This window comes from Salvelinus namaycush, chromosome 38 (genome assembly GCF_016432855.1).
Source record: "Salvelinus namaycush isolate Seneca chromosome 38, SaNama_1.0, whole genome shotgun sequence".
Lineage (NCBI taxonomy): Eukaryota > Metazoa > Chordata > Actinopteri > Salmoniformes > Salmonidae > Salvelinus > Salvelinus namaycush.
This window is the reverse complement of record NC_052344.1, coordinates 19,062,937-19,087,555: the sequence shown is the minus strand read 5'-3', so window position 1 is coordinate 19,087,555 and position 24,619 is coordinate 19,062,937. Positions and strand designations below refer to the sequence as shown.

General features: G+C 42.6%; 1 protein-coding gene across 1 annotated transcript; it reads left to right on the top strand.

Annotated features, from left to right (window-relative positions):
• Positions 1-5,036: 5,036 nt before the first annotated feature.
• LOC120031973 (myosin-binding protein C, slow-type-like) lies at positions 5,037-24,271 on the top strand. The gene is made up of 26 exons (XM_038977864.1): positions 5,037-5,072; positions 5,999-6,109; positions 6,746-6,894; positions 6,998-7,115; positions 7,216-7,264; positions 8,053-8,109; positions 10,263-10,426; positions 10,586-10,718; positions 13,525-13,649; positions 13,800-13,905; positions 14,105-14,271; positions 14,398-14,563; positions 14,787-14,893; positions 14,986-15,122; positions 15,234-15,498; positions 15,583-15,771; positions 16,423-16,557; positions 16,709-16,876; positions 18,569-18,657; positions 18,744-18,939; positions 19,243-19,382; positions 19,555-19,714; positions 20,131-20,267; positions 21,241-21,427; positions 22,167-22,205; positions 23,347-24,271. Exons 1-25 carry the CDS (start codon positions 5,054-5,056, stop codon positions 22,181-22,183), a joined length of 3,291 nt encoding a protein of 1,096 aa, XP_038833792.1. The 5' UTR covers positions 5,037-5,053; the 3' UTR covers positions 22,184-22,205; positions 23,347-24,271.
• The last annotated feature ends 348 nt before the right edge of the window (positions 24,272-24,619 follow it).

Here is a 24,619-nt window from a genome sequence, read left to right as displayed (position 1 = left end):
TCAAGGCTTGCTGCTCCAGCCTGGCACTGTTATCTGCTGTACAGAACAACCGGTAGAGACTGAGGGGAAGGATCCACAGCCCATAGAGGTGCTTAAGCCTGTACAGCCAGAACCAGTAGAGAATGGGTCTAAAGAACCAGAACCAGAGGCGGTTGTGGTCGGGGCTAAAGAGCAAGTCGAGTCTGTGAACTCTGAAGTAAAGGAGGAGGCCCCGTCCCCTTGCTCACCCCCACCGCCTGGTAAGTCAAATTCACTCAGTCTCAAGCCATTCACAGTAAAAGCGCATGCTGTTTACTATAACTAAAGCTATAACTGAAGTCCGAGTTTTTCCTGATCAGATCATGTGGTTAGGAAAAACTCCTGGCCCTACTCATAAATAGTAACAAGCGCTTCCGTTCAATTGTCCCACTCTCAAACCATTGATTGAAGCAGTTTGACTCTAGTCTTTAATAGAGTCAGATCCATAGTTCTGGTCTTTGCTAAGGCCCTTTATCTTCTGCCAATAGATCATATGGGCCAAAGTTCCATTCAAATCAGGCAATGGACTGATATAATCTGTATGAATCAGGGTTTTATTTGGGTTGAAGTGCTGTTTGTAATGACAGACAGAGACACCTTTTGCCTCTATGACCCAATTCTCCTATGACCCAATGTGATGAATTTCATTGGCATTTACATTACAACAGCCATACATTGGTTCATGCTTTGCTTTCTGCAGATTGTCGACTAGTGCATTTTTATTTAAATTTTTATCTAATTCTTCTAAGGCGAAAGTGCCCCCAAAGTCGTGTCTGATAGCTTTGTCATGGTCAAACAGCACATATAGGCTACATGTAAATGCAGCGTGTCTGCTGTGTGCACAGTTCAGTACGACAACTTTACGGCACATACAGTTGGAGTTAGCAGTTTGTTTGTATTAGAAATTGGTGAGTGGAGGAGATGGACGGTAACTTTAATCTGTGAGAGCCTTGTCCCAATTCAGCAAGCGTGAAGGAGGAAGCAGAGCCAGTTGTTACGGAGGTTACCCAACCGCCAGAGCCTGTTGTTACAGTGGTTACCCCACCACCACCATCACCATCCCCACCTACACAACCAGTTGTTACGGTGCAGGTTACCCCACCACCACCTCCAGCAGGTCTGGAAGAGTGTGTGTCTGTGCAAATGCACGAACACGTGTATGTACATATGCAAGAACGTGTGTGTATATAGGTAGACTACGTTTATGTGCGTGTGCACAAACATGTGTTGGTGTGTGTGTATGTATGTTTGTGTGTGTGTGTGTGTGTTTTCTGTGTCTCTTCTTCTCAGTACAGTTTACAGACTGTTTATAGCTGAGGGTCTAGAATTCATAGTGAGGCTATACTGTAGCAACAAGCACAGGGCTGTTGACTGTCGCAGCAGCTGATCTAGATGTATGGAAGGTTATAGCTCTCCGATAGTTGTCACTCATCACTCAGCATTGCTCCAGAGCCTTTTTACCACAACAAAGGTCCAGTTTCATATGTCGCTTCTGTTTTACTCAATCCTCACCCCCCCTTGAACGCTTTCTCTATAACACCCTTATTTTTAAGAAATAGCACCCCTTGTGTGGACATCCGGTAATACCGTTTACTCTGGTATTCTACAAAAACGGTATGAAAATCTGGATACCGCCCAACGCTACTCTCTATAACGTCTCTGGAGGTGGAGCTGAGCTCAGTTACTCTTTTGATCGACGACAAGCAGAGGGTTTCTCAAGTAACAGGACTTTTCTTGGATAGTTAGGTCTTTAATCTTTCATAACCTTTGTGGACATTCTTGTGTTCTTCTGGCAGCTGCTTGTCAACTTCAATCTCTCTCTTCCTCTCACAGTGCTTCTTACTTGTGCTTCCAGCTTTCCTAAACCAAGCATGTGGTGTTACGCATAATTCCTTTATCTTACGTACACGTGTGATCTCTCACATCACCGTCCACTCCCATCTCATAGACACTGGTGTGATCTCTCACAGGACACGCTTCGATCTCACGATCAGCACATTTATGGTCTCGTAAACTTCATCTATCCATTTCAAAGACATGCATATGTGGTGGTGTTGTGTCGTGTCGGTCCCATGTTCTGTCTTGTCTTGCATGCTTTGTCTTGTGGCTTGCCTTACCAGTGATGGACTTGGAGCTTTTGATAGGTGGGTCTGTGTCAATCACACCTTTATTGCAGATAAAGATGATGACGCTACAACCAACACCCCATCACCACCGCCCCCACCAGGTTGGTAACCATGACAAACCATCCTAATTTCCCCCCTTTCCCATCTTATCAAGTCAGTTACCATGGAGACTCCACTATTACATTTACATTTAAGTCATTTAGCAGACGCTCTTATCCAGAGCGACTTACAAATTGGAAAGTTCATACATATTCATCCTGGTCCCCCCGTGGGAATTGAACTCTGGTCCCCCCGTGGGAATTGAACCCACAACCCTGGCGTTGCAAGCGCCATGCTCTACCAACTGAGCCACACGGGACCACTATAGGACAGTGCTCCCATCAACACCCCAAAAGTACATTTTGCAGGAGACAGTTACTGTGAGGAAGAGTCTAACTATAGAGAACACTATGGATAGATGGTGGATGGATCTCTTACCTGTCTTTTAAACACCAGGTTTTTCTCAGACCTTTGGAATATATTCCTGATATGCATTTAATACTTGCACATGGCATTTTGCTGGTTAGAATATTCAGGATCAGCTCCTAAACTATTGCAATATATGTGTGTGCATATCACATACGCATGTTGTTTACATGCATGCCAATTCAAAAATGCCAAAGCATAATTCCTACAAGCACACAAACCTTTATTTATTATAATTTTCAAATAAAGGTATAGATGTGAAGATCACATCTGACATGCACACCTTGACTTTTTCTACATTTTGTTGTCTTACCGCCTGAATTTAAAATGCATAAAATTGAGATTTTGTGTCAGTGGCATATGATATCAAAGTGGAGTTGTTTTTTTAAATGTTTACAAATTACTTAAAAATGAAAAGCTGAAATGTCTTGAGTCAATAAGTATTCAACCCCTTTGTTATGGCAAGCCCAAATAAGTTCAGGAGTAAAAATGTGCTTAACAAGTCACATAATAAGTTGCAGGGGGTCACTCTGTGTGTAATGATAGTGTTTTGCAAGATTTTTGAATGACTACTTCATCTCTGTACTCCACATACAATTATCTGTAAGGTCCCTCAGTCGAGCAGTGAATTTCAAACACAGATTCAACCACAAAGACCAGGGAGGTTTTCCAATGCCTCGCAAAGAAGGGCACCTATTGGTAGATGGGTAAAAAAAAAAAAAAGCTTTTGAGCATAGTGAAGTTACTAATTACACTTTGGATGTCTATCAATAGTACAACCCGTCACTACAAAGATACAGGCGTCCTTCCTAACTCAGTTGCCGGAGAGGAAGGAAACCACTCAGGGATTTCACCATGAGGCCAAAGGTGACTTTAAAGCAGTTACAGAGTTGAATGGCTGTGATAGGAAAAAACAGAGGATGGATCAACAACATTGTAGTTACTCCACAATACTAACATAAATGACAGAGTGAAAAGAAGGAAGCCTGTACATAATAAAAAATATTCCAAAACATGCATCCTGTTTGCAGTAAGAGAATAAAGTAAAAATGTGGCAAATAAATTAACTTAATGTTCTGAATACAAAGCATTATGTCTGGGGAAAATCCAACAGAACACATCACTGAAAACTGAAAATTTTCAAGCATGGTTGTGGCTGCATCATGTTATGTGTATGCTTGTCATCGACAAGGACTAGGGAGTTATTTTAGGATAAAAAGAAACGGAATAGAGCTAAGCACAGACAAAATCCTAGATGGAAAACCTGGTTCAGTCGGCTTTCCAACAGATACTGGGATACAGATGCACCTTTCAGCAGGACAACAACCTAAAACACAATGACAAACACACTGGAGTTGCTTACCAAGACAGCATTGAATGTTTTAACTTTATCATTATGAGGTATTGTGTGTAAATGGGTGAAAAAACTATTTAATCCATTTTGAATTCAGGCTGTAAACCAACAAAATGTGGAATAAGTCAAGGGGTGTGAATACTTTCTGAAGGCTTGGAATATACACACATAAGATCCATTCATGCCACTCATGCTCATCATGTATTCTGTATGTATATTATATGTTATGTATATATGATGATATTATACATGTTTTGGTTTGTTCTAGACCTCAACTATGTTGATACCATACCGCTTCTCTTGTCTTGAATTGTCTTATATGTATTCATATTTAATTCATTGGAAATTGTTCGTAAGAGTAATTGGAAGTTTCATTTCATACTTTTTTCCAATTACAAGGCCATAAGGACAATTTGTCATACTTTTTTTTGTCAATCATCACAAAGGGTCAATAGCAATATTCTTCACCAGAGTCAAATAAATTGACTAGATAAAAACACAAATTAATTTCAGTAATACTATGCTTTCTTTCACAGAGGATGCCAATACAGTCAAGAAACTCTCTATTGAGCTGCCTAGTAAGATCTCTCTGTTAATCCTACAACTATAGCTTTTCCAACCTTAAGAGATCAGATTGTCAACTGTGAAACATATTGCATGAACATCATAATTGATTTTTATGAAAAAGGAATGATAAGGATTTTAAGGGTCTCTTTTTCTGCAATTTTCTGTCTGGCACATTATACATATTTTATGTGAACACATTTGGAATTCTGATCGTAATAAAATAATACAGTTTGTATACAACTGTATTTTAAGAAATACAAAGGCATGAAAGAAGATTCAAAACTGATTCTCCTCACTGGTGAAACCTAACAATGTACATAGTTACAGCTTTTGATTGGCAGCTTGCATCATTATGTCAGAATTCGTCAGGGCTCAGCTTGCTTACTGTTAGATGTCTTGTATTGCTTGCTGGTCCTGAATGTTTGTGTGTGCTTGCTTCTGTGGACTTTACAGTACTATTTCTTATAATATGCTGTAAATTTCTCTCTGTCTTTGTTCAGATGATAGCGTCCATGTGTCAGCCATGGGGAGAAAAGACTCAGGTAATACTATGTAACAAAAGCCGTAATAACCATCCTATTAGAAGTGACGTTTTCAATAGCAGAGCTCCAGAATAGCAGTATTCTCTCTGGAACAAGCCCACTCACAAACAGTGTTAGTCTCTTAGCTAGCTCTTTTCATTTTCCCCACATAGCTGGTCCAATGGAACCTGGCTTGGCATACTTTAAAAGCTCAGGTTCATTTGGACTATGTTCTGCTCCATGAAAAATACTGGTTTCCTAAAATGTCATAGTTCAACTACCACGTTCCCCTCCAATGCTTGTAGGAAGCTATGGGGCTTTTGGATGTCAACATTTTTCAAACATGGGAAAATGAATGACATTTCACATAAGTAAGAAGTCAATTCAATTAATTAAGTGACCTAGTTGAGTGTGGGGGAGTGTAGCTGGGTCTTTGCAGTAGGTAGCGAGGGGTGGGGCTGAAGGGACTCCCTAAGTAGGTCTGTCTATATAGCATCACATGTTGAGCATGGCGACTGCTGACATGAGTCCTAGTCCACTTAGTCTTCTGAGATCTCAAAGAAGACCGGAGCATCTAGAAATTGAAGAATGTATCAATCGATACACTTTTGCACACGGCAAAGGAGTCTCTTCCGATCTGGTATTCATTCAAAACCCGTAACGCTTTTCCCAGTACAGGTATTTGTTCTATGTTCCATGTTCTTATGCTTTCCATGTTGCAAAATGTTATGCTTTCCATGTTGCAGCTGCAATGAACAGCTGAGGAATCGTGTGAATGTATTTCTGTCTGTCTATCTACCTTGGGAAGTATATCACTTTCAGATGAATACAGAAAAGTGTGCTGACGGATTGTTGAAGCCATTGAGTACAGTATACGAGGAGTGTGTTGGTCTGTTGGTGTTGAGTCTTTGTGTGATGGTGTGTGTCCGTCTCTCCTGATCGACCAGTGTGGTCTCTGGGAGAGGGACAGGCTCCAGAGGACCTTGACAAGCCCGTAGACACCCCTCCGCTGTCCAGCCTGCTCATAGAAAGACCCCAGGGCGGATCCATCACTGTGGGTGAGTGCCTGCTGAGTGAGCTCTCCTCTCACAGCTGCTGTAGACCAGAGATGATATACTCGTAGAGACATTTTAAAACCCTTACATGTATTATATTTGCACTGGTCAAGGTCTTTTAGATTTGGCTGTCTCCCTTGTTAAGATAGCCTCTTCTCTCTGCCTATCTCTCTCTCACTGCCTCTCTCTCTGCCTCTGCCTCTCTCTCTGCCTCTGCCTCTCTCTCTGCCTCTGCCTCTCTCTCTCTCTCTCTGCCTCTCTCTCTCTCTCTCTGCCTCTGCCTCTCTCTCTCTGCCTCTGCCTCTCTCTCTCTGCCTCTCTCTGCCTCTGCCTCTCTTTGCCTCTGTCTCTGTCTCTCCCTCTGCCTCTCTCTGCCTCTGCCTCTCTCTCTGCCTCTCTCTCTCTGCCTCTGCCTCGCTCTGCCTCTGCCTCTCTCTGCCTCTCTCTCTCTCTCTCTGCCTCTCTCTCTCTCTCTGCCTCTGCCTCTCTCTCTCTCTCTGCCTCTCTCTCTCTTTCTCGCTCTTGCAATTGTATTTATTCTCTCCAAGAGAAGGGACCTCTGATAACCATGTGTAGGACATCTTTCCACCTCAAAGGCTATTCCCACCATGGACATGCTGTGTTTTACATGTTCACAAGGTGGAGACATCTCCTTTGTTGCCAAGGTGGAGGCCCAAGACCTGCTCCGTAAACCCACCATCAAGTGGTTCAAAGGGAAATGGATGGACCTGGCCAGCAAGACCGGAAAGCACTTACAACTGAAAGAAACCTTTGACCGACGCACCAAGGTAGACACCCTCCCATGTATAGCTCTATGTACTGTATGTTAACACACACACACACACATTGGTCCCCTAGCTGTCCTTCCAATACCTATGTATCGCCCCGCAGATTCACACATTTGAGATGCATATCATCAAGGCCAAAGACAACTATGCTGGAAACTACAGGTGTGAGGTCACCTACAAGGACAAATTTGACAGCTGTTCCTTTGACCTGGAAGTGAAAGGTTTGTTGCACTGTTCGAGTCTCAGTCATACAGCAAAGAACACACACTGAAACACGAGCAATAATATACTGTGTTATTGTTTTGCATTATTGTCTTTCAGAACTGGAACAGTCACAGAGTGTTGATATTCGATCAGCCTTCAAAAGAAGGTAATGAGAGCAACACAATCTGACCACGTTATTTCGATTTTTGAAAACAGACAGTTAGTAGACTAGTTTTCAGAGTCAACAACAGAGTGATATTTTTACAGTTAGTGGTTAGATTTAGCATTTGACTAATGAGTATCCTTTTTTCTCATAATGATAAATATGACAATAGTAACATTAAACACAAACTTCACTGGTTTCGAGCAAGATTCATTACACATGGCAAATAAACCTGAAAATGTACATTTGAGCATCAGATACGTGGGACATTGTGGCTCGGTAGGAAAACCATGGCTCTTATCACAAACCAACATGAGAGCATAGTGTCTGAAACATAATGACCATGAAATCTGATGTGATTAACCTTTATTAAGGTAATTACCAATCAACGTGTTGAACAGCACAAAGGCCAATGCTTGCATTTGAAACTCCCTCCCAACAATGTGTCAGAAAGCAACGCAAAACATCCCAGCCCCATAGCATTATCCCAACGTAGCTGCTCAGTGATGCTCCTGCAACACAGCAGAAACATTGTGGAAATGTTGTTAAATGCTGGCTGGGATCGCTCTCAATACTCCTTACACAAACCAGTTCGTTAGAAGCATTTAATTGGAAATGAATCGAAAGGGTTTTTGTGTAAGCCACCAATCATGTGTTAGTCTGGACCTAATGCATTTGATTGAAGTCAGCAGCCGCTGCTTTGCGTTGTTCTTTTAGCATTGTTTATCTAGTTGCCTGTTACTGTTTCTACTCTGATTAAATCTCCATTAATCTCTTCTTGTTAACAACAGCAGTGAAGGACACGAGGATGCAGGGGATCTTGACTTTAGTGGTCTTCTTAAACATAGGTGAGAGTCACTGTCCGTCGTCAAGGGGACAGTCTTATTTTTTATATTTTTTTTACTATGCCCTTGTTTTGGGTGTTTACCTCTTTTCTTTTGCCCCAGCAACCACCATTGAATCTTTTACTCTTCCAAATTGCTTTCTTATTTTGTTACATGGTATATATGTGCATTACAATATAGTATAATATATTAAAGTGTATTAAATATAATATATTAAATATATTATAGTGCAGTATATTAGTTAGTACATAGGTGAAGTAACATGTACTGTAAGAGTACATCATTTAATTAATATCAGGAGTTACAGTGAATCACTTACAAAGTTACTATCTAGTACACTATCTACTCTCACATATTGATAACTGTATTTTTGAGTTTCTTTTTTCATTTGTAAATACAAATCTACATTTTTTCTTGGTTCAAACATCAAGACAACAGCATGTTTTTTCAATGTACTGCCAGTACAATAGACCTAGACAGACCGTGACACATCACTGAGGTAAAATTACACATTTATTTGGGCTTGTCTCTTCTTCTTCCCTACACATTCAGAAACCAAAGGTTAGTAGAGAGAATAACCTAGGTAATTAAACGATTAGACCTTACTGCGGGGTAAGTACTGTAATCCTGTAGCGTCCCCAGCATGGAATGTAGCTCTAGGATCTGGAACAAGCAAGAGTGTTGGCCTACTGTAGTACGGTAACACTTCATTTACAGCCGACATTCTCAAATGCTCCATTAACAATCAGTAAGGATGGAAATGGACTTTGCGTCATAACCTCTCTCTGCTGTTTGGGATGACCACTCTTTTGATCAACAGTAGAATTCAATAATACTGTGTTTATGAGGCAAAAGGACTCCCATTTCGGATCATTAATGATCTGCCAGTGGACCATTTATAAATGATGCTGTGAAATAGTGTTATCGCTACATTGTCATTTTATTTCAACTTAGAAATACAAGGCACATATCACAATGTTTATTTCAGTCTACAGAGTAATTGCCTGAAAATAAACAAGAAGAGAGATGCATAAGAATGAAATAATAATTCCATGCTTTTTTACCTCCAAAGCTTTCCGACATTTGGGAAAATGTCCATGAAAGAACGGACTGATTGAATGATCTTTATTTCGCTGCCTAATGGATCTACTCACGCCCAGGGCAACATGCTTATTAACCTGGATCTCACAGATCTAACATCCTCTATGGACGCCTAGCCTTCCATCTCTAACACGGTCAGAGCGTCTCTGAAGTGGTGATGAGTGAACATACTGAGACACAAGGCAAAGGGATGGGCAATGTGAACAGAAAGAGAAGGAATGTAGACTTTATCAGCAGCACATCTTGGAGTAAGATCTCCCTATATTCCTGCATGCAGCACCTAGATCAGTAGTTTTTTCCCAAATTGTTTCATTCTGTTGAGGTGTCATGTTTACCCCCCCCCCCTCCCCAAGGAACAAAAGTAGCCTAATAGCATTTATCCGTTTATGACATTTTTTGTTATTCATTAATACAGCACTGGTTAAAATGTAGTTTCTCCTGCAAAATCTCACCCTAAAGGCAAGTAACAATGTCCAGACTAAAAGAACTCGACCCTGGTCAAAACCCCTACATGAAACATATTCAACTCCCTTGTAATAATCTGATCCCTCTACTTGCCTCAGCAGTAAAACCCTTCCTATAGGATATAATACATATAATAGACTAGCCACCCCCTCTCACCCGTAACACCTCATCCTCTCCCCCTGTAACGCCTCATCCAGAGAGGATGTCAGAGGACAGGTACAGGGCTTCAGACCACACCCATCCCTTTGTGTGACATGTCCTGAGGAACTCTAGGGAGAGACAGAAGTGAGGGAGAGAACGTGTGCCTGATATAAGGAGAGAGAGAGAGAGAGAAGAAGAGAGATGACTATAGAAACACAGCAGATCAGTAGAACAACGGAGGGAAAACACTCTTGAAAACTAATTTAGTAGGAAGTCCCTATCTATAGTAGATACAACAGAGAGTAGTCTTCAGTGCATTCACTGCCCCTTTTTTAGTACCCTCTCCAGAACCACCTTCCCCACCCATAGGGAGCAGTTCCTCAGGACACGTCGCAATAGCCCAGAGCGTGGCCCAAGCCCTCACACCCTCCCCTCGTGTCCTGCCCCAGGGAGCCCAAGCAGGATGAGACGCCCGAAGTGGACGTGTGGGAGATCCTGAAGTTGGCCAGGCCAGACCAGTATGAGAAGATCGCCTTTGAGTACGGCATAACAGACCTGCGGGGTCTGCTCAAGAGGCTGAAGAAGACCAAGAAAGAGGAGAAGAAGAGTGAAGGTGCTGAATCACTGTTGGGATTATGATGCACTATGGATTTAGATTGTTTAGCTCATAATCAGCTAATCTGTGATTATTCAGGGGAAACGTTTCACACATTTCACTGGTTTTCTATAGGATGCATAACCATTGTCATGGGATATTATCTTTTTTGTAAAGCTTTTGCCAAGAAGTTGGATCCAGCGTACCAGGTGGACAAAGGAGGGAAGATCCGCTTAGTGGTGGATCTTGCAGACCCCACAGTAGAGCTGAAATGGTACAAGAACGGCCAGGAGATCCGTCCAACTCCAAAGTACGTCAAGCTTTTTCTTCTTTCTTCATGTGTTAGTATTCTATATCTTTCTCTCTTTCGTCTTTTCACAAATGAAAGGCATTTTTGGGAGTTCCTCATAAAATGTGTTTTCATTCGTGGTTTGGTCCTCATTGCCGGTCCCCTGGTACTTGTAGTTTTTATCTGTTCCTTGTCACATCTCTCAGCATTGAAAAGCAATGGTTCACATGCTAGTGTTTCTGATGGTCTCACGGTGTAAACAAGCAAGTAAGGACGCATACACCCACACGTGCGCATGAAAACACACATTGTTTTACACCAATAATTGCTTTCACATAATGACACACACATACAGCCCTGTGTGACCCTGTTATGAACAGGGGTTTTCCTCTACTGCCTCAGCCCTTGTCAAGCAGGGACAAGTCTGACCCTACATGCCCTTTACACCCATACAGAGCTCCCATTGTGCCCAGACACACACAGCTACAGGACCAGCCCAGATCTCTGCATTGTAAACCATTGCCAGCTGATGCCCAGTGAACAAATAACGTTCTCTCAACACTAATGTGGTGTTGATAAGATGCCACATGCATCTCACCAACACATCAGGAACGTTATTTGTTTTCTGGGCAGTGCGTGGCGCTGAGCTTCATTTGAGTGGAAATGCACTGTTTGATGATTTAAATAATGGTCCTTTGCTATTAACTACAGGTCCTTTTCTGTACAGGGAAATGGCGGTACCTTCTCCACAGGTCTTTAACACTTGGCTTTGCAACAATCAATGGATGATCTATTGTTTTGATAGATGTGTACCCCACCAATGTTAGTGTACCATAAATATAATTTTGCGTAGTTTAAGTGTATTGATCTTACCACATTGTTTTATCAGCCTATCAATAATGGGAATATATAACGAAAAGTGACTTGTGTTATTTTCTTAGCTCTCTCTGGAAATCATTTGTATAATTAAGTGATAATGCCCGAGAAGCCAGTGTTTCGAGGATATATTGTCACGGGTGTTGTGCAAACTGGCTTTGAGGGCATTGTCATTTTTATACAACGGATTACCAACATATTCAAATAATGATTGACATATTTTCATTTTCAATGTTATTTTGATGAATTTATTCATAATATTTCATCCTTCCACTAGATATAGTCCCAACACAAATCTAGGGTTGCTACCCAAGCCGGCTGGTCGTTTGTTCTATTGGTTTGGTTGCCAGAGACTCGACCCAGTTGTTCAGTCTTTTTGTTCTGTATCTATGGATGTGACCCAGTTGTTCGTTCTAAATGTTCCAATGTCATACTGGCTGACAATGTTCTTATCCCTTGCTTGCTAGCTAGCCAACTACGGCTAACTTACAGTCACGTCAAACAGTGCAGCCAGAATAACAACAGTAGCTGCATTTGCATTTGTTTAAGCTGTTTTCTAGTGACATTTATTCGGACACAACCATAACACTGAGCTAATGAGGCGCAATAGAAAATGTGCTCTCTCGTCAGGACACTGTTGTTCAGAGGAGCTAGCCAACAACAGACTGCAAACTAGCTGCACTTCGTTGACATTTTTTTGTATATATCCATAAAAATGATGCCAGCTGATTTCATGATTTCGACTGGCTAAGGAACACTGCCTGCCTATCTCTCGTCACGACTCCCGACACGTTCATTACTATGTAACAGCTGGAGATCGTTTCAATATTCAAATTCAATGTTGCAAATGTCAGAGAGACAGACAGCAAGGTTTATACAAATCTCTGCTGTTAAAAACTAAATGTTAGTCTAAAATAAATGTGAGATAATGTCCAGATGCTTTTTATAGTGGAGATCAAGTTTATAAAGTCAGATGGAACAGAGTAAATAGGCATTTTAACATCATATATTTAGCCATTGGTAATTTGTGGAACAGACACAGGCTGGAATTAGACCCACACGTTGTATAACTACTGTTAATACACATACTTTTGAAAGTTAATCTCATCACTCAATCTAACATCTGTATTACTCGATGTTACAAGACCTCTATGTACCCTCAAGTGTGGCAAGTGTGTACTTAGATTCTAAAAAGTGAAGGGTCAATCTCAGGCTACTCTCAGTAGAGGTTGTTCAAAGCCAAGCCAAGTTAAAGCCATCTGGGAGGTTATTGCAGTTTTCTGTTCCCTGGTCTTCAGTGTATTTCCCAGGATTCCCTGTTATGAAGATCTCTCTCTCTCTCTCTCATTTTGTTGTAACACAATTGGCTGTTACAGTCCCCTCCTCTATCCTTCTGTCCTATCTGTCTGTCTGTCATGCCATGGTGCTCATCCTTTTTCTCTGCTATAACCACTTCCTCCTCTGGCTCCATTCCGACTCCACTGCTGACCTTAAGTCAAAGGAAGTAAGTCCAACCGTCCTACATCCCTGACCTCTGGTGTGACCCCAACCCTCTGTCTACTCTATTCCTCTGGGTGTGCACTGACAACCCACGCTGATGCATGTTGGGATGTGTTTGTTTGTGACTGGGGCGGGTCTCTGTATATGAATTTGGCTGTATATCTTCACATTACTATGACTTCAATGACAAAGGTTTTTGATTAATAAACTAGCACAACATTTTATTCTTAAAATAATCTAATATAAAATAATAAAATAATACATCTATTTCTGCTTTTGGAAGACACAAGTAAGCAAAGGCAACTGTCTGTAGCTCAGTGGATGATATGAAGTCTTGGAATAATTGCCATTCACAAGCATATATGGTATAATATAACTTTCTCTCCAAGCACATATAGTCACAGTATGTGGATATCCAGTGATTTGATTGATTGATGCACTTGCTGCATAGGTTTATCTTTGAGCAAAAAGGCACACAGCGGATCATGGTCATCAACAACTGCGGCCTGAATGATGACGCTGCCTATTCCGTAGCCGCGGGAGAAGAGAAGTGTACCACCGAGCTGTTTGTCAAAGGTACCCCTCCATTCCATCATCCTTCTCTCTTCATTTTAATGTCTCTTTGAGGAATTAATGGGACCAGAATGTGGTCTCTCCACAATTTCACACTCCACTGTTTCTAATTATATTGATGCCTTTTATGATTTGTATCTTACCTTTCTGCAGAGTTACCAGTGAAGATTACTAAAGAGATTGAGGCTGTGAAAACAACAGTGAACGAGAGAATTGAGTTGGAGTGTGAAGTGTCTGAAGAAGGAGCTCAAGTAAAATGGTAGGGCCATGTCCAACTTAGTGTGTGTGTATGTGTTTTTTTCCCCTTGTGTCCCTGTGTGTGTGTTTTCCCTTGTGTCCGTGTGTGTGTGTGTGTGTTTTTTCCCCTGTGTGTGTGTGTGTGTGTGTTTTCCCCTTGTGGCCCTGTGTGTGTGTGTGTGTGTACCTCTGAGCCTCTACCCTTTCATCTTCCCCCTCAGGTGTAAGAACGGTGTGGAGGTCCCGACCGGGCCCCGGTCACGCTACCGTGTCAAGTCTGAGGGGCTGAAACACTGGCTAATCATTGACGATGCCTCAAAGGAGGACAGCGGAACATTCTCCCTCATGGCCTCTGGGGGAACCTCTGAAGCCAAAGTCCAGGTTGAATGTGTGTATTTCACTTCCCTCTCCTTTCCTCACACTTTCTCTCTTACTGAGAAACTGTAGATCAACTAAATTGATGACTATTTTGAATTTTTTCTATCTTATTTCTTTCCATTCTTCCCTTCATCAGTGAAGCCACTGAAGATTATTCAGGATTTGCAGGACATGACAGTGCTTTTGGGCCAGCCACTGAAGATGCACTGTGAGATCTTCCCTGGGAATGTTGCAGGTCGTTGGTACAGGAACGGACAGCTGATCCAGTCCAACGACCGCATCAACATCCTGCAAAGAGCCAAGTACGTCACTTCCCTCCCACTCGCCCATCTCCTCAGCCCCATATCTGTGTTCATGGGGGTTTCATACCTGGTCAAGTCACAGAGGCAAAAATTCTGGGCACAAATCAGGATTCACCATTAGGCCCATGTAACCTGAGCAAGAAAAACTCTGGGCCTTAGCCCTTCCCTCTGTCCTCTTCATATTGGTTAAGCTGTCTTCTCACTTGTTTTCTTGTTTTAACAGGAACCACCGATTAGAAATTGTGAACAGCACCATTCACGATGCCGGGGATTATACCTTTGTGCCAGAGGGATACTCTCAGAGCCTCTGTGCCAAAGTTCATATCGTTGGTACAGTCATTTTAATGATACAAAACCGTCCGTGGGTTGATAGGAATATTATAGAGCACTTACTTGTTTTCTTCCTTGTCCCGTTCCTACAGATCCTCCCAGGGTGCACCTGGAGAGCTTGAACTTCCCTGACAACACGGTGACCATTGTGGCAGGAAATAAACTCCGCGTGGAGATCCCCATCAGTGGAGAACCAGCACCCAGAGTGGTGTGGATGAAGGGAGAGAGGGTGAGTGCTGACCTGGGTCAAAATAGGCTTCATTGTGCTTAATTGTTGTCGGAAGTACAGTATACATACTGAATGTATGGGTACAGTACAATCTACTATTTGCCATCGTAGGTAATCCTTGACTCGGGCCACCGTGTGCGAGCTGAAACCTTCTCGGACCACACCAGCCTCACCATCGACATCGCAGAGAAGGAAGACACAGGAAACTACAAGATAGTCCTGCAGAACGAGGCTGGTGAAGCAGGGGCTAGCATCAAAGTCAAGGTGGTGGATATCCCAGACCCTCCTGAAATTCCCCTAGTCACGGAGGTGGGAGGAGACTGGTGCTCTATGACATGGGAACCCCCGATCTATGACGGAGGCTCACCCATCTTAGGTAGGTGTGTGTGGGTGGTTTTATGCTAACAAGTTGGATATTCTGGTGTGTGTGTGTGATATAGAACTATGCTTTTCCCCAAAGGCTACTTCATCGAAAGGAAGAAGAAGCAGAGTTCCAGATGGATGAGGCTGAACTTTGACCTGAACAAAGAGACCACATTTGAGCCTAAAAAGATGATTGAGGGTGTTCCGTACGAGGTGCGCGTCTTTGCTGTGAATGCCATCGGCGTGTCCAAACCCAGCGAGCCATCCAAAGCCTTTGTGCCTCTGGGTGAGTTCTGAGTACGCGATGTTCGCTTGGCAATGTAATCTTTGTGACAAAGCCAGTGAGGTGACACTTACAGTACAAAGGCATTATCCTCTAATGTAAGCCGATACAGTTTCTCCTGTGGTTATATCATATCACAATAATGGGGAAAAAATGAAAGAGCCGGTGCTGTGATACTGTGTGATAGTGCAGGCCGTTGCGTGGGCTGCCCTTCCCCTTTGCAGCTGTTTCTCTGATACCCCACTATTCCAAGCATTCCGCATTCTGACTGTGACCTCCATTGGATGTGGCCGGGGCTTTAGGAGATATTAAATATGTCTTTATAATGGCTGCCAAATCATCTAGGGCTTATAGGTTTAGGAGATCAGCCTCCCACAGGGTTCAATATGAGTTATACGTGAGACAGAATATAAGAATAGACGTTAAGAGCCGCCCCTAATGAGATCTGGTGAACAGAATGATGGCATACCAGCGCCAACTAGAGGGGTGTCCCACACACATGGGCATGGAGGTGTTTCTTACATTGTATGCGTTATACTGTTCTTATGGCAATTGTAGATCCACTTTTGACAAGGCATGAAGCATACTATACATGCAAGGAAATGTTAGTGTGAAGTCCAATCGTTGTAACACTCTCACACTGATTGCTCTCAGCTGTGACCAGCGAGCCCACCATGCTGGTGGTGGATGATGTTACAGACACCACGGTGACCATGAAGTGGCGTCCCCCAGACACCATCGGAGCTGCAGGCTTAGACGGCTACCTGGTGGAGTATTGCATCGAAGGAAGTAAGAAGCATTCGATTGACATGCCTCCATCGACGAATAGACTTTGTCTTTTATAACTAGAACCCACTTGACTTTTCATGATCAGGAGAAACTCCTGGCCTGTTAATAAGTATTACCCGCTGTGTTAAGTCTATGGACGTGTTCTCCACAGCTGATGACTGGAGAGTAACCAATAAGGAGCTGACAGAGAAGACTAAGTACACCATCACTGGCCTCCCTCCAGAGGCTAAGATCCTGGTAAGGGTAAGGGCCATCAATGCTGCCGGCGCCAGCACTCCCAGAACACTTCAGCACTCTATCCTGGTCAAAGAGGTCATCGGTGAGTTCTAGCCACTCTCCACTTCTCTTTTTTATGTCTGTATGTATTATTTATTAGCAAGGCTTAAGCAACAGGGCTAGGAACATGACATTTGATACACAAGTCCAAAGCACAAGTGTTCATCAAATATTTACAGTGCCTTCGGAAAGTATACTGACCCCTTGACGTTTTCCACATTTTGTTACGTTACAGCCTTATTCTAAAATGGATTTAAAATTTAAATAAATCAGCAATCTATACAGATTACCCCATAATGACAAAGCGAAAACAGGTTGTTAGAAAAATGTGTGAATGTATTAATATTAAAAAAACAAATATACCTTATTTGCATAAGTATTCAGACCCTTTGCTATGAGACTCGAATTGAGCTCAGGTGCATCCTGTTTCCATTGATCAAGTTCTACAACTTGATTGGAGTCCACCTGTGGTAAATTCAATTGATTGGACATGATTTGGAAAGGCACACACCTGCTTATATAAGGTCCCACAGTTGACACTGCATGTCAGAGCAAAAATCAAGCCATGAGGTCAAATGAATTGTCCGTAGAGCTCCGAGACAGGATTGTGTCAAGGCACAGATCTGGGGAAGGGTACCAAAACATTTCTGCAGCATGGAAGGTCCCCAAGAACACAGTGGCCTCCATCATTCTTAAATGGAAGAGCTTTTCCTAGAGCTGGCCGACCGGCCAAACTGAGCAATCGGGGGAGAAGGGCCTTGGTCAGGGAGGTTACCAAGAACCCGATGGTCACTCTGACAGAGCTCTAGAGTTCCTCTGTGGAGATGGGAGAACCTTCCAGAAGGACAACCATCTCTGCAGCACTCCACAAATCAGGACTTTATGGTAAAGTGTCCAGACGGAAGCCACTACTCAGTGAAAAGCACATAACAGCCCGCTCGGAGTTTGCCAAAAGGCACCTAAAGACTCTCAGGCCATGAGAAACAAGATTCTCTGGTCTGATGAAACCAAGATGGAACTCTTTGGCCTGAATGCCAAGCGTCACATCTCGAGGAAACCTGGCACCATCCCTACGGTGAAGCATGGTGGCAGCAGCATCATGCTGTGGGGATGTTTTTCAGCAGCAGGCTGGGAGACTAGTCAGGATCGAGGGAAAGATGAATGGAGCAAAGTACAGAGAGATCCTTGATGAAAACCTGCTCCAGAGCACTCAGGACCTCAGACTGGGGCGAAATTTCACCTTCCAACAGGACAACAACCTGAAAACAGCTGTGCAGCAAAGTTTCCCATCCAAACTGACAGAGCTTGAGATGATTTGCAGAGAAGAATGGGCGAAACTCCCCAAATACAGATGTTCCAAGCTTGTAGTGTCATTCCGAAGAAGACTCAATGCTGTAATCGCTGCAAAAGATGCTTCAACAAAGTACTGAGTAAAGGGTCTGAATACTTATGTAAATGTGATGTTTCAGTTTTTATTTTTTTTAATAAATTATCCCAAAATTCTAAAATCTGTTTTTTCTTTGTCATTATGGGGTATTGTGTGTAGATTAATGAGGATTATTTTATTTTTTAAATACATTTTAGAATAAGGCTGTAACGTAACAAAATATGGAATGTCAATGGGTCTGAATACTTTCCGAAGGCACAGTAGATAAAAATTAAAAATACGTAAGTATTAAATAGTTTTTTACGCAAATCACATTACATCCACTTATCTGACCTGTCCTCTTCCCAGAACCACCTAAGATCCGCATCCCCCGTCACTTGAAGCAGACATACACTCGTAAAGTCGGAGAAGCCGTCAATCTCGTTATTCCATTCATGGTAAGGCAATAACAGAAAATGGCTCAACTACCTTAGTAAATCATATTTAGTTAGATTCATGCTCCTATGCAATATGTGACATGTAGGGAAAACCCAGGCCAAAGGTGAGCTGGCTGAAGGAGGGCCAGACGGTGGACCCCACGCAGGTCACTATCCGCAACACAGACTGTGACAGCATCATCTTCATCCGCAAAGCAGAGAGGAAGCACTCTGGGAAGTACGATATGAAGGTGGAGGTGGAGAACCACATGGACACGGCCATCGTAGACATCCAGATAGTAGGTGGGTCAAGTGACACTGACAGGAAGGATATCCTGATCTCACAGTTAAAGTTGTTTAGGCATAGATCCATTAAGTATTTGTATCGGTCATTTTTACAGATTTTTACATTTTTACAGATCAAACAGGAAGTAGAAGAAAAACATACTATAAGAGGGAAAGATCTCATAGTAAAGAGTTGATCGAGTTGAATGATTTTAGCTTTGTTCTGCCCTTTATTCCCTACCAAATCTTTCACAGCAGCTAATGTCTAGCACATGCAAATAAGACCCATACTGATGTTAATGGATTAATCTCTCCACTCAGACCTCCCAGGGCCTCCACAGTGTGTGAAGATAGATGAGGTCTGGGGGGGAAACGTGGCTCTGGACTGGACCCCTCCAAAGGACAATGGCAATGCCGCCATTACAGGCTACACCATCCAGAAAGCAGACAAGAAGACCATGGTATGAGTCTGCTGAATGCATCACTTGGTACTGTACTATATGGAATCAGTATGAGGGAGAGATTTTTACAGGAAAAGTACCTCTGTATGTACTATGCATATGGAATTCAAGTGTATGTGCTACTCAATGTGATCCCCAGCATGTTTAAACTAATCTGCTCTCTGTGGGACAGGAGTGGTACACGTGTATTGAGCACTACCACCGCACCTGCATCACCATCACAGAGCTGGTGGTGGGGAACGAGTACTTCTTCAGAATTTACTCTGAGAACATGGTGGGTCTGAGCGAGGGTGCCACCCAGACCAAGGACAGCGCCCTCATCGTTAAAGAAGGTATGTGTGAGCTCCTCTGTGTGTGGGGGGGATACCATATGGAGAGCAATGAAAAATATGACCAGTATGTCATCCCCCTCTACTTTCTAATATTATGGACCAACTCATTCAAAAAGCAGATGGACATGAACCACAGTCACTTCTTTTTTCGTTTTCTTCTTTGTCTTTTGTCACAAGGTAATGATGCATAGCGATAAAATATTCATTTTTACAGAATTGGACCAGTTGCTTTCATTCAGAGATGGCTTATACACTACATTGTACTGCTAATGTGGATGTTGCTGTCTCTGACCGCAGATGATGAATTAAAATACTTTCTCTCCTTCAATCATGATCACAAGGGAAATTCCCCCATGATACAGCTCAGCGCCTGTATCATGTACAACCCCATTCTTCCTCCCTTCCTTCCTCTGCAGGCATGCAACTGAAGAACCCCGAGTACATCGACCACGACTTCAAAGAGCCTCCCAAGTTCACCCAGCCCCTCATCAACACCTTCGCCATCGCTGGCTACAACGCCACCCTCAACTGCAGCGTCCGCGCCAACCCACGGGTAGGTGTAGCCCGGGTCCCAGATCTGTTTGTGCTGTCTTGCCAACTCCATTTCAGCAATTGGAGTTGGCAAGACGACACAAACAGATCTGGGACTCAGGCTAGGGTAGGTGTGTAGGACAGTGCCTACACCAACCCTCTGGGAATGTTCTGTCCAACTAAACTCCTGGACATGGTTGTGGTATCATTACTGCTGATGTTCAGTCCTGCCTATTAATTAGTAATTGATTTAGACATGGGAAACCAAGTATGTCTTCTCTATTGACTCTGTCCAATCAATGGCATGAATTGATGAATTAGGAGTCAAACCTAAAGACTGTGCAGCCCTGAAGCCCTGAGGCTGGGACATCCAATGCCCTGGCCTAGTGGGTCATCTTAGGCCTTTAGTCAGCCTGTTCCCCATACCCCTCCAGCCTGTTCCCCATACCCGTCCAGGATGGACCAGGTCCAAATGGTCCAGGCCCACAGCTGTATGCTGAAAGCTTTACACCTGCAGCCTGTTATTTCTGACTGCCTCTCAATCACGGCAGCCTTTACACCTGACAGCTATCCTCTCTCTAATAACACATCTCTAGTCAGCTGCCTGAAGTTTTTTGTTGAGAGGTTTAAAAAAATATGTAAACATAAGGGTTTATCTGATTAATGCACTCTTGGTTATAAGATATGACTGTTCATAACCTAATCATAACCTAATCAGAACAGTGTATCTCTAACTTGAACAATATATTGGCACTCTCACTGAGAAAATAGTACAAATCCAGACCAGTAAAACATTGCAATGTATTGAATGCTTCTGAAATAATGTACTACAACATATTGAGTTGACAAATGTTTTAATGATACAGTGGCGATGCCTTTTATACTACTTGATAAACATTATGGGGAGTAACTTGCGAAACATCCCTGACTTAGAGTATTGATATTTTAGAGGCTTCTCTAAAAAACGGGCTAACCTTCTCTGTTTTTGACTTCAGCCCAAAGTGATTTGGATGAAGAATAAGATAGGCATCATTGACGACCCGCGCTACCGCATGTTTAGCAACCAGGGGGTCTGCACCCTGGAGATCCGGAAACCCAGCCCCTACGACGGGGGCATGTACTCCTGCAAGGCCATTAATGACCTGGGTGATGCACTAGTGGAGTGTAAGCTGGAGGTTAAAGGTCAGTTTGGGCTGTAGGGGTACCTGGTAACCTGCGGTGTATGTTATCCACACGTGTCTAGACTCTTTGGTGACGTAGATCAGTACATAGTTTGTTTCAGTGACTACACCACCAAAGGCCCGTCCGTATCAGCTGTGGTCCTGTAAGTATCCGTCGTACATATATCATATATGATATATGCTTATATTGTCATATACAATATCCAGGTGGTTGTCATTACATCAGCCCTGCTACTCCAATGAGGAACAATGTATTACATCACGTGGCTGAACTCAATCTATGCATTTCCTTCTCATTTTAGACCATTTTAAACATGTTCATCTAGTCACAGGTGCTCATACAAGACTTCAGTAATGTCACTTGTGTTCAGCCGAATCCTGTTCATCCGACTACCACTGTTGAATGTCCTACCACAACTTCAAAGTCACATCGTCAAATGTAGCATGCTTCGCCAATAAAGCATGGTCCAGTTCTTCTTAAGGCGTCATCACACATCAACACCTCATAACTCAAACACACGCCAATACGTATTGTTCTAGATGTAGTTCCCTTGTTAGATGAATACTATCTTGTGGCTCCATGTTTTAATGTTTCCCCTCAACAGATGATGATGTTCCTTCAATTATGTGTTTAACTCCTCATATAAAATGAGTTCAATAACTGACCAGTATTCCCTGGAGCACACATAACTCCCCCATGTAAACATTTGGATAACCCCTCTTCTCTTCTCTCCCCCCAGTCCCCACTCAGGAATAGTGAATGTATGTTCTCATCCAAGGTAAGCTTTCATATGGTTTTGGCATATGAAGCTTATGTCATTCATTCTGCATCTGTCAAATGCTAATAATACAGCTTTTCTCAGCAGTACTAGGTAGTCTATTTAAGTTCACACCCACCCGTCTGAAAGAGTACCAAGGGAAGGAATGTAAGAGTTCAGGGCTTGCCTGCTTTAGTCAAAATGGATGTGTGATATGTACAGTAACATAATAGATTGTGTATGTGGCTCTAGACACTGTATGGGCAGTGTTCATTGGAGCCAGATACCTTCCAATAACACTCTAGGGTGGCTGTCTAAAGTCAAGCGTACCCCTAACATTTCAGAAGTCTATTTTAACGGTTAGTGTGACGTGCCTGCTTGTATGACCTGTGTTTCCCTATGCCTGTTCCTCATCTAACATATGCCACACACAAAAGGTAAGTAACCTTCAAAGTAGTGCAAATGGTCTGATCTTGACATCAGAGTAAATACCAACATCTGCAGAGCATGGCTCTTTGTTAAAGATTAAAGGTTGACATTATGCTTACATTATTTTCCAAGTCGTTACTCCAGGATGGTGTCCTGTACATACGTGTTATATTTACTGGGGTGATAAGATGCAATTCATCCATAGATCACTTTCTGCTGATTTAATACATAGATGATATATCTATAGTAGGCCTATATTTGACACAATAGGGTTATTATCATTTGTGTCAATGCCCCATCTATTATGTACTAGAGAAGGCAAAATCCAGTAAATGTTCCTGAGCTTCTTGGCGCATTTTGGGCCTACTTAGTGAATGGTCATGTCATGGCTCCTATACCTCTGCCACTGTAAGCCTAGGCAGATAGAGATTTACTCACAGACTCAAAAGTGACGTATTGCACCTGTCCTTTACTGACACTGTCTCTATTTTCTCTCCTCTCACTGCTGTCCACTTTGGTATCTCTTCTTTTTTGTACTGTATGGTGTCTCTTCTGTTTCTTTGTTGCAGACTCACCCTCTTTTCGCTGTTTCAGTGTCTGTTTCAATGTTGCACAGCCATATTTGGACTCTTACGATCTTCTCTCTGTTAAAGATTGATAGTCTTCGCTCTCTCTTTCACTTTCTCTCTATAGCTCCTAACAACAAACTGAGTGTCTCTCCTTTCTCCCCCAGGGGGCTTTACCTTCTCTGAGCTCATGCAGCGTGGAGTGCCTTTACACCTGATCGATAAGTACATGAGCGAGACCAAGGCCGTGGAGCAGCCAGAGAAGTAGTCGGACTGAGCAACCTCTGATATGCCTAGGCTGCCCGGAAACCTGTCGTCACACCACTAGTGATCTGCCTCTCACCAGCAGTCGAGGGAGGGGCTGGAGGGGAAGGGAGGGATGTACTGGACTTTGGCATGGCATGCTGTGTGCGGGTATGGAGCTAGTTACCATAGAAGAAGCCAATTCATCACCAGCTTTGAGTCATCTCCTAGTATTCAAAAGGCTCTGTTTAAGCTCAGTTGCATGTTGGCAGTGTTTTGGCTGTAGCTTTTTATTTTAGATGAGTAGTGCGGGAAATGTACAGTAGGATGAACTGTAATTTCCACCTATCTGGACATGTTTTGTCTCTGTTGGGATTGGGATTGGGAACTGTGTTTGGGGGAGGGAGCTAATGTTGAAATGTATAAACAATATGGCTGTAATGCAATGTCTTGTGATTAAAGATTTAACTTCAAAAGATACAAATATTAAAAAATTTCTGATCTGGTGATTTGCAATGAGAATTGACAGTATTTCATCAGTCCCTTTCTGATTTCATTTTCTGTTCTTGGAGTATGAAAAGTATAGTTGTCTGACTACATTGATGATGGCGCCGACAGAGATGGTCGCCTCGCTTCGCGTTCTAACAAGCATTTCGCTACACTCGCTTTAACATCTGCTAACCATGTGTATGTTACCAATAACATTTGATTTGGGCTTTCAAACAGACAGTTATCCAACCTTTTGTTTAAGCCTTACACTGCATGACACTGTGCTTTCTGTGCCCATACTGTACTTCAGGCTTGAGTATATTCTTAGCTGTCAGGCCATCTGCGCATGCTTTCATCTTCAATTTTTTGTTTATGACTCCTGGAATAAAATAAAAACATGTAACATAGCATCCTTTATGTGTAAATAAAACATTTAAATAAATGTTTTTCAGTACATAATAGGAACAAATTACAGTATTAAGATGCGTAAAGAACACGCCATATTAACTAGAAATGTTGGACTCTTACGATCTTTTTCTGTTAAAGATTGATAGTCTTCGCTCTCTTTCACTTTCTCTCTATAGCTCCTAACAACAAATTGAGTCTCTCCTTTCTCCCCCAGGGGGCTTTGCCTTCTCTGAGCTCATGCAGCGTGAAATTACAGTATTAAAATGCTTAAAGAACACGCCAAATTAACTTCAGAGTGCA

Excerpts from the sequence above, each read along its gene's own strand:
- LOC120031973 (XM_038977864.1), top strand. Across the intron at positions 15,772-16,422 it reads CAAAGCCTTTGTGCCTCTGG|CTGTGACCAGCGAGCCCACC; the intron begins GTGAGTTCTGAG and ends GATTGCTCTCAG. Across the intron at positions 16,558-16,708 it reads GGAGTATTGCATCGAAGGAA|CTGATGACTGGAGAGTAACC; the intron begins GTAAGAAGCATT and ends TGTTCTCCACAG.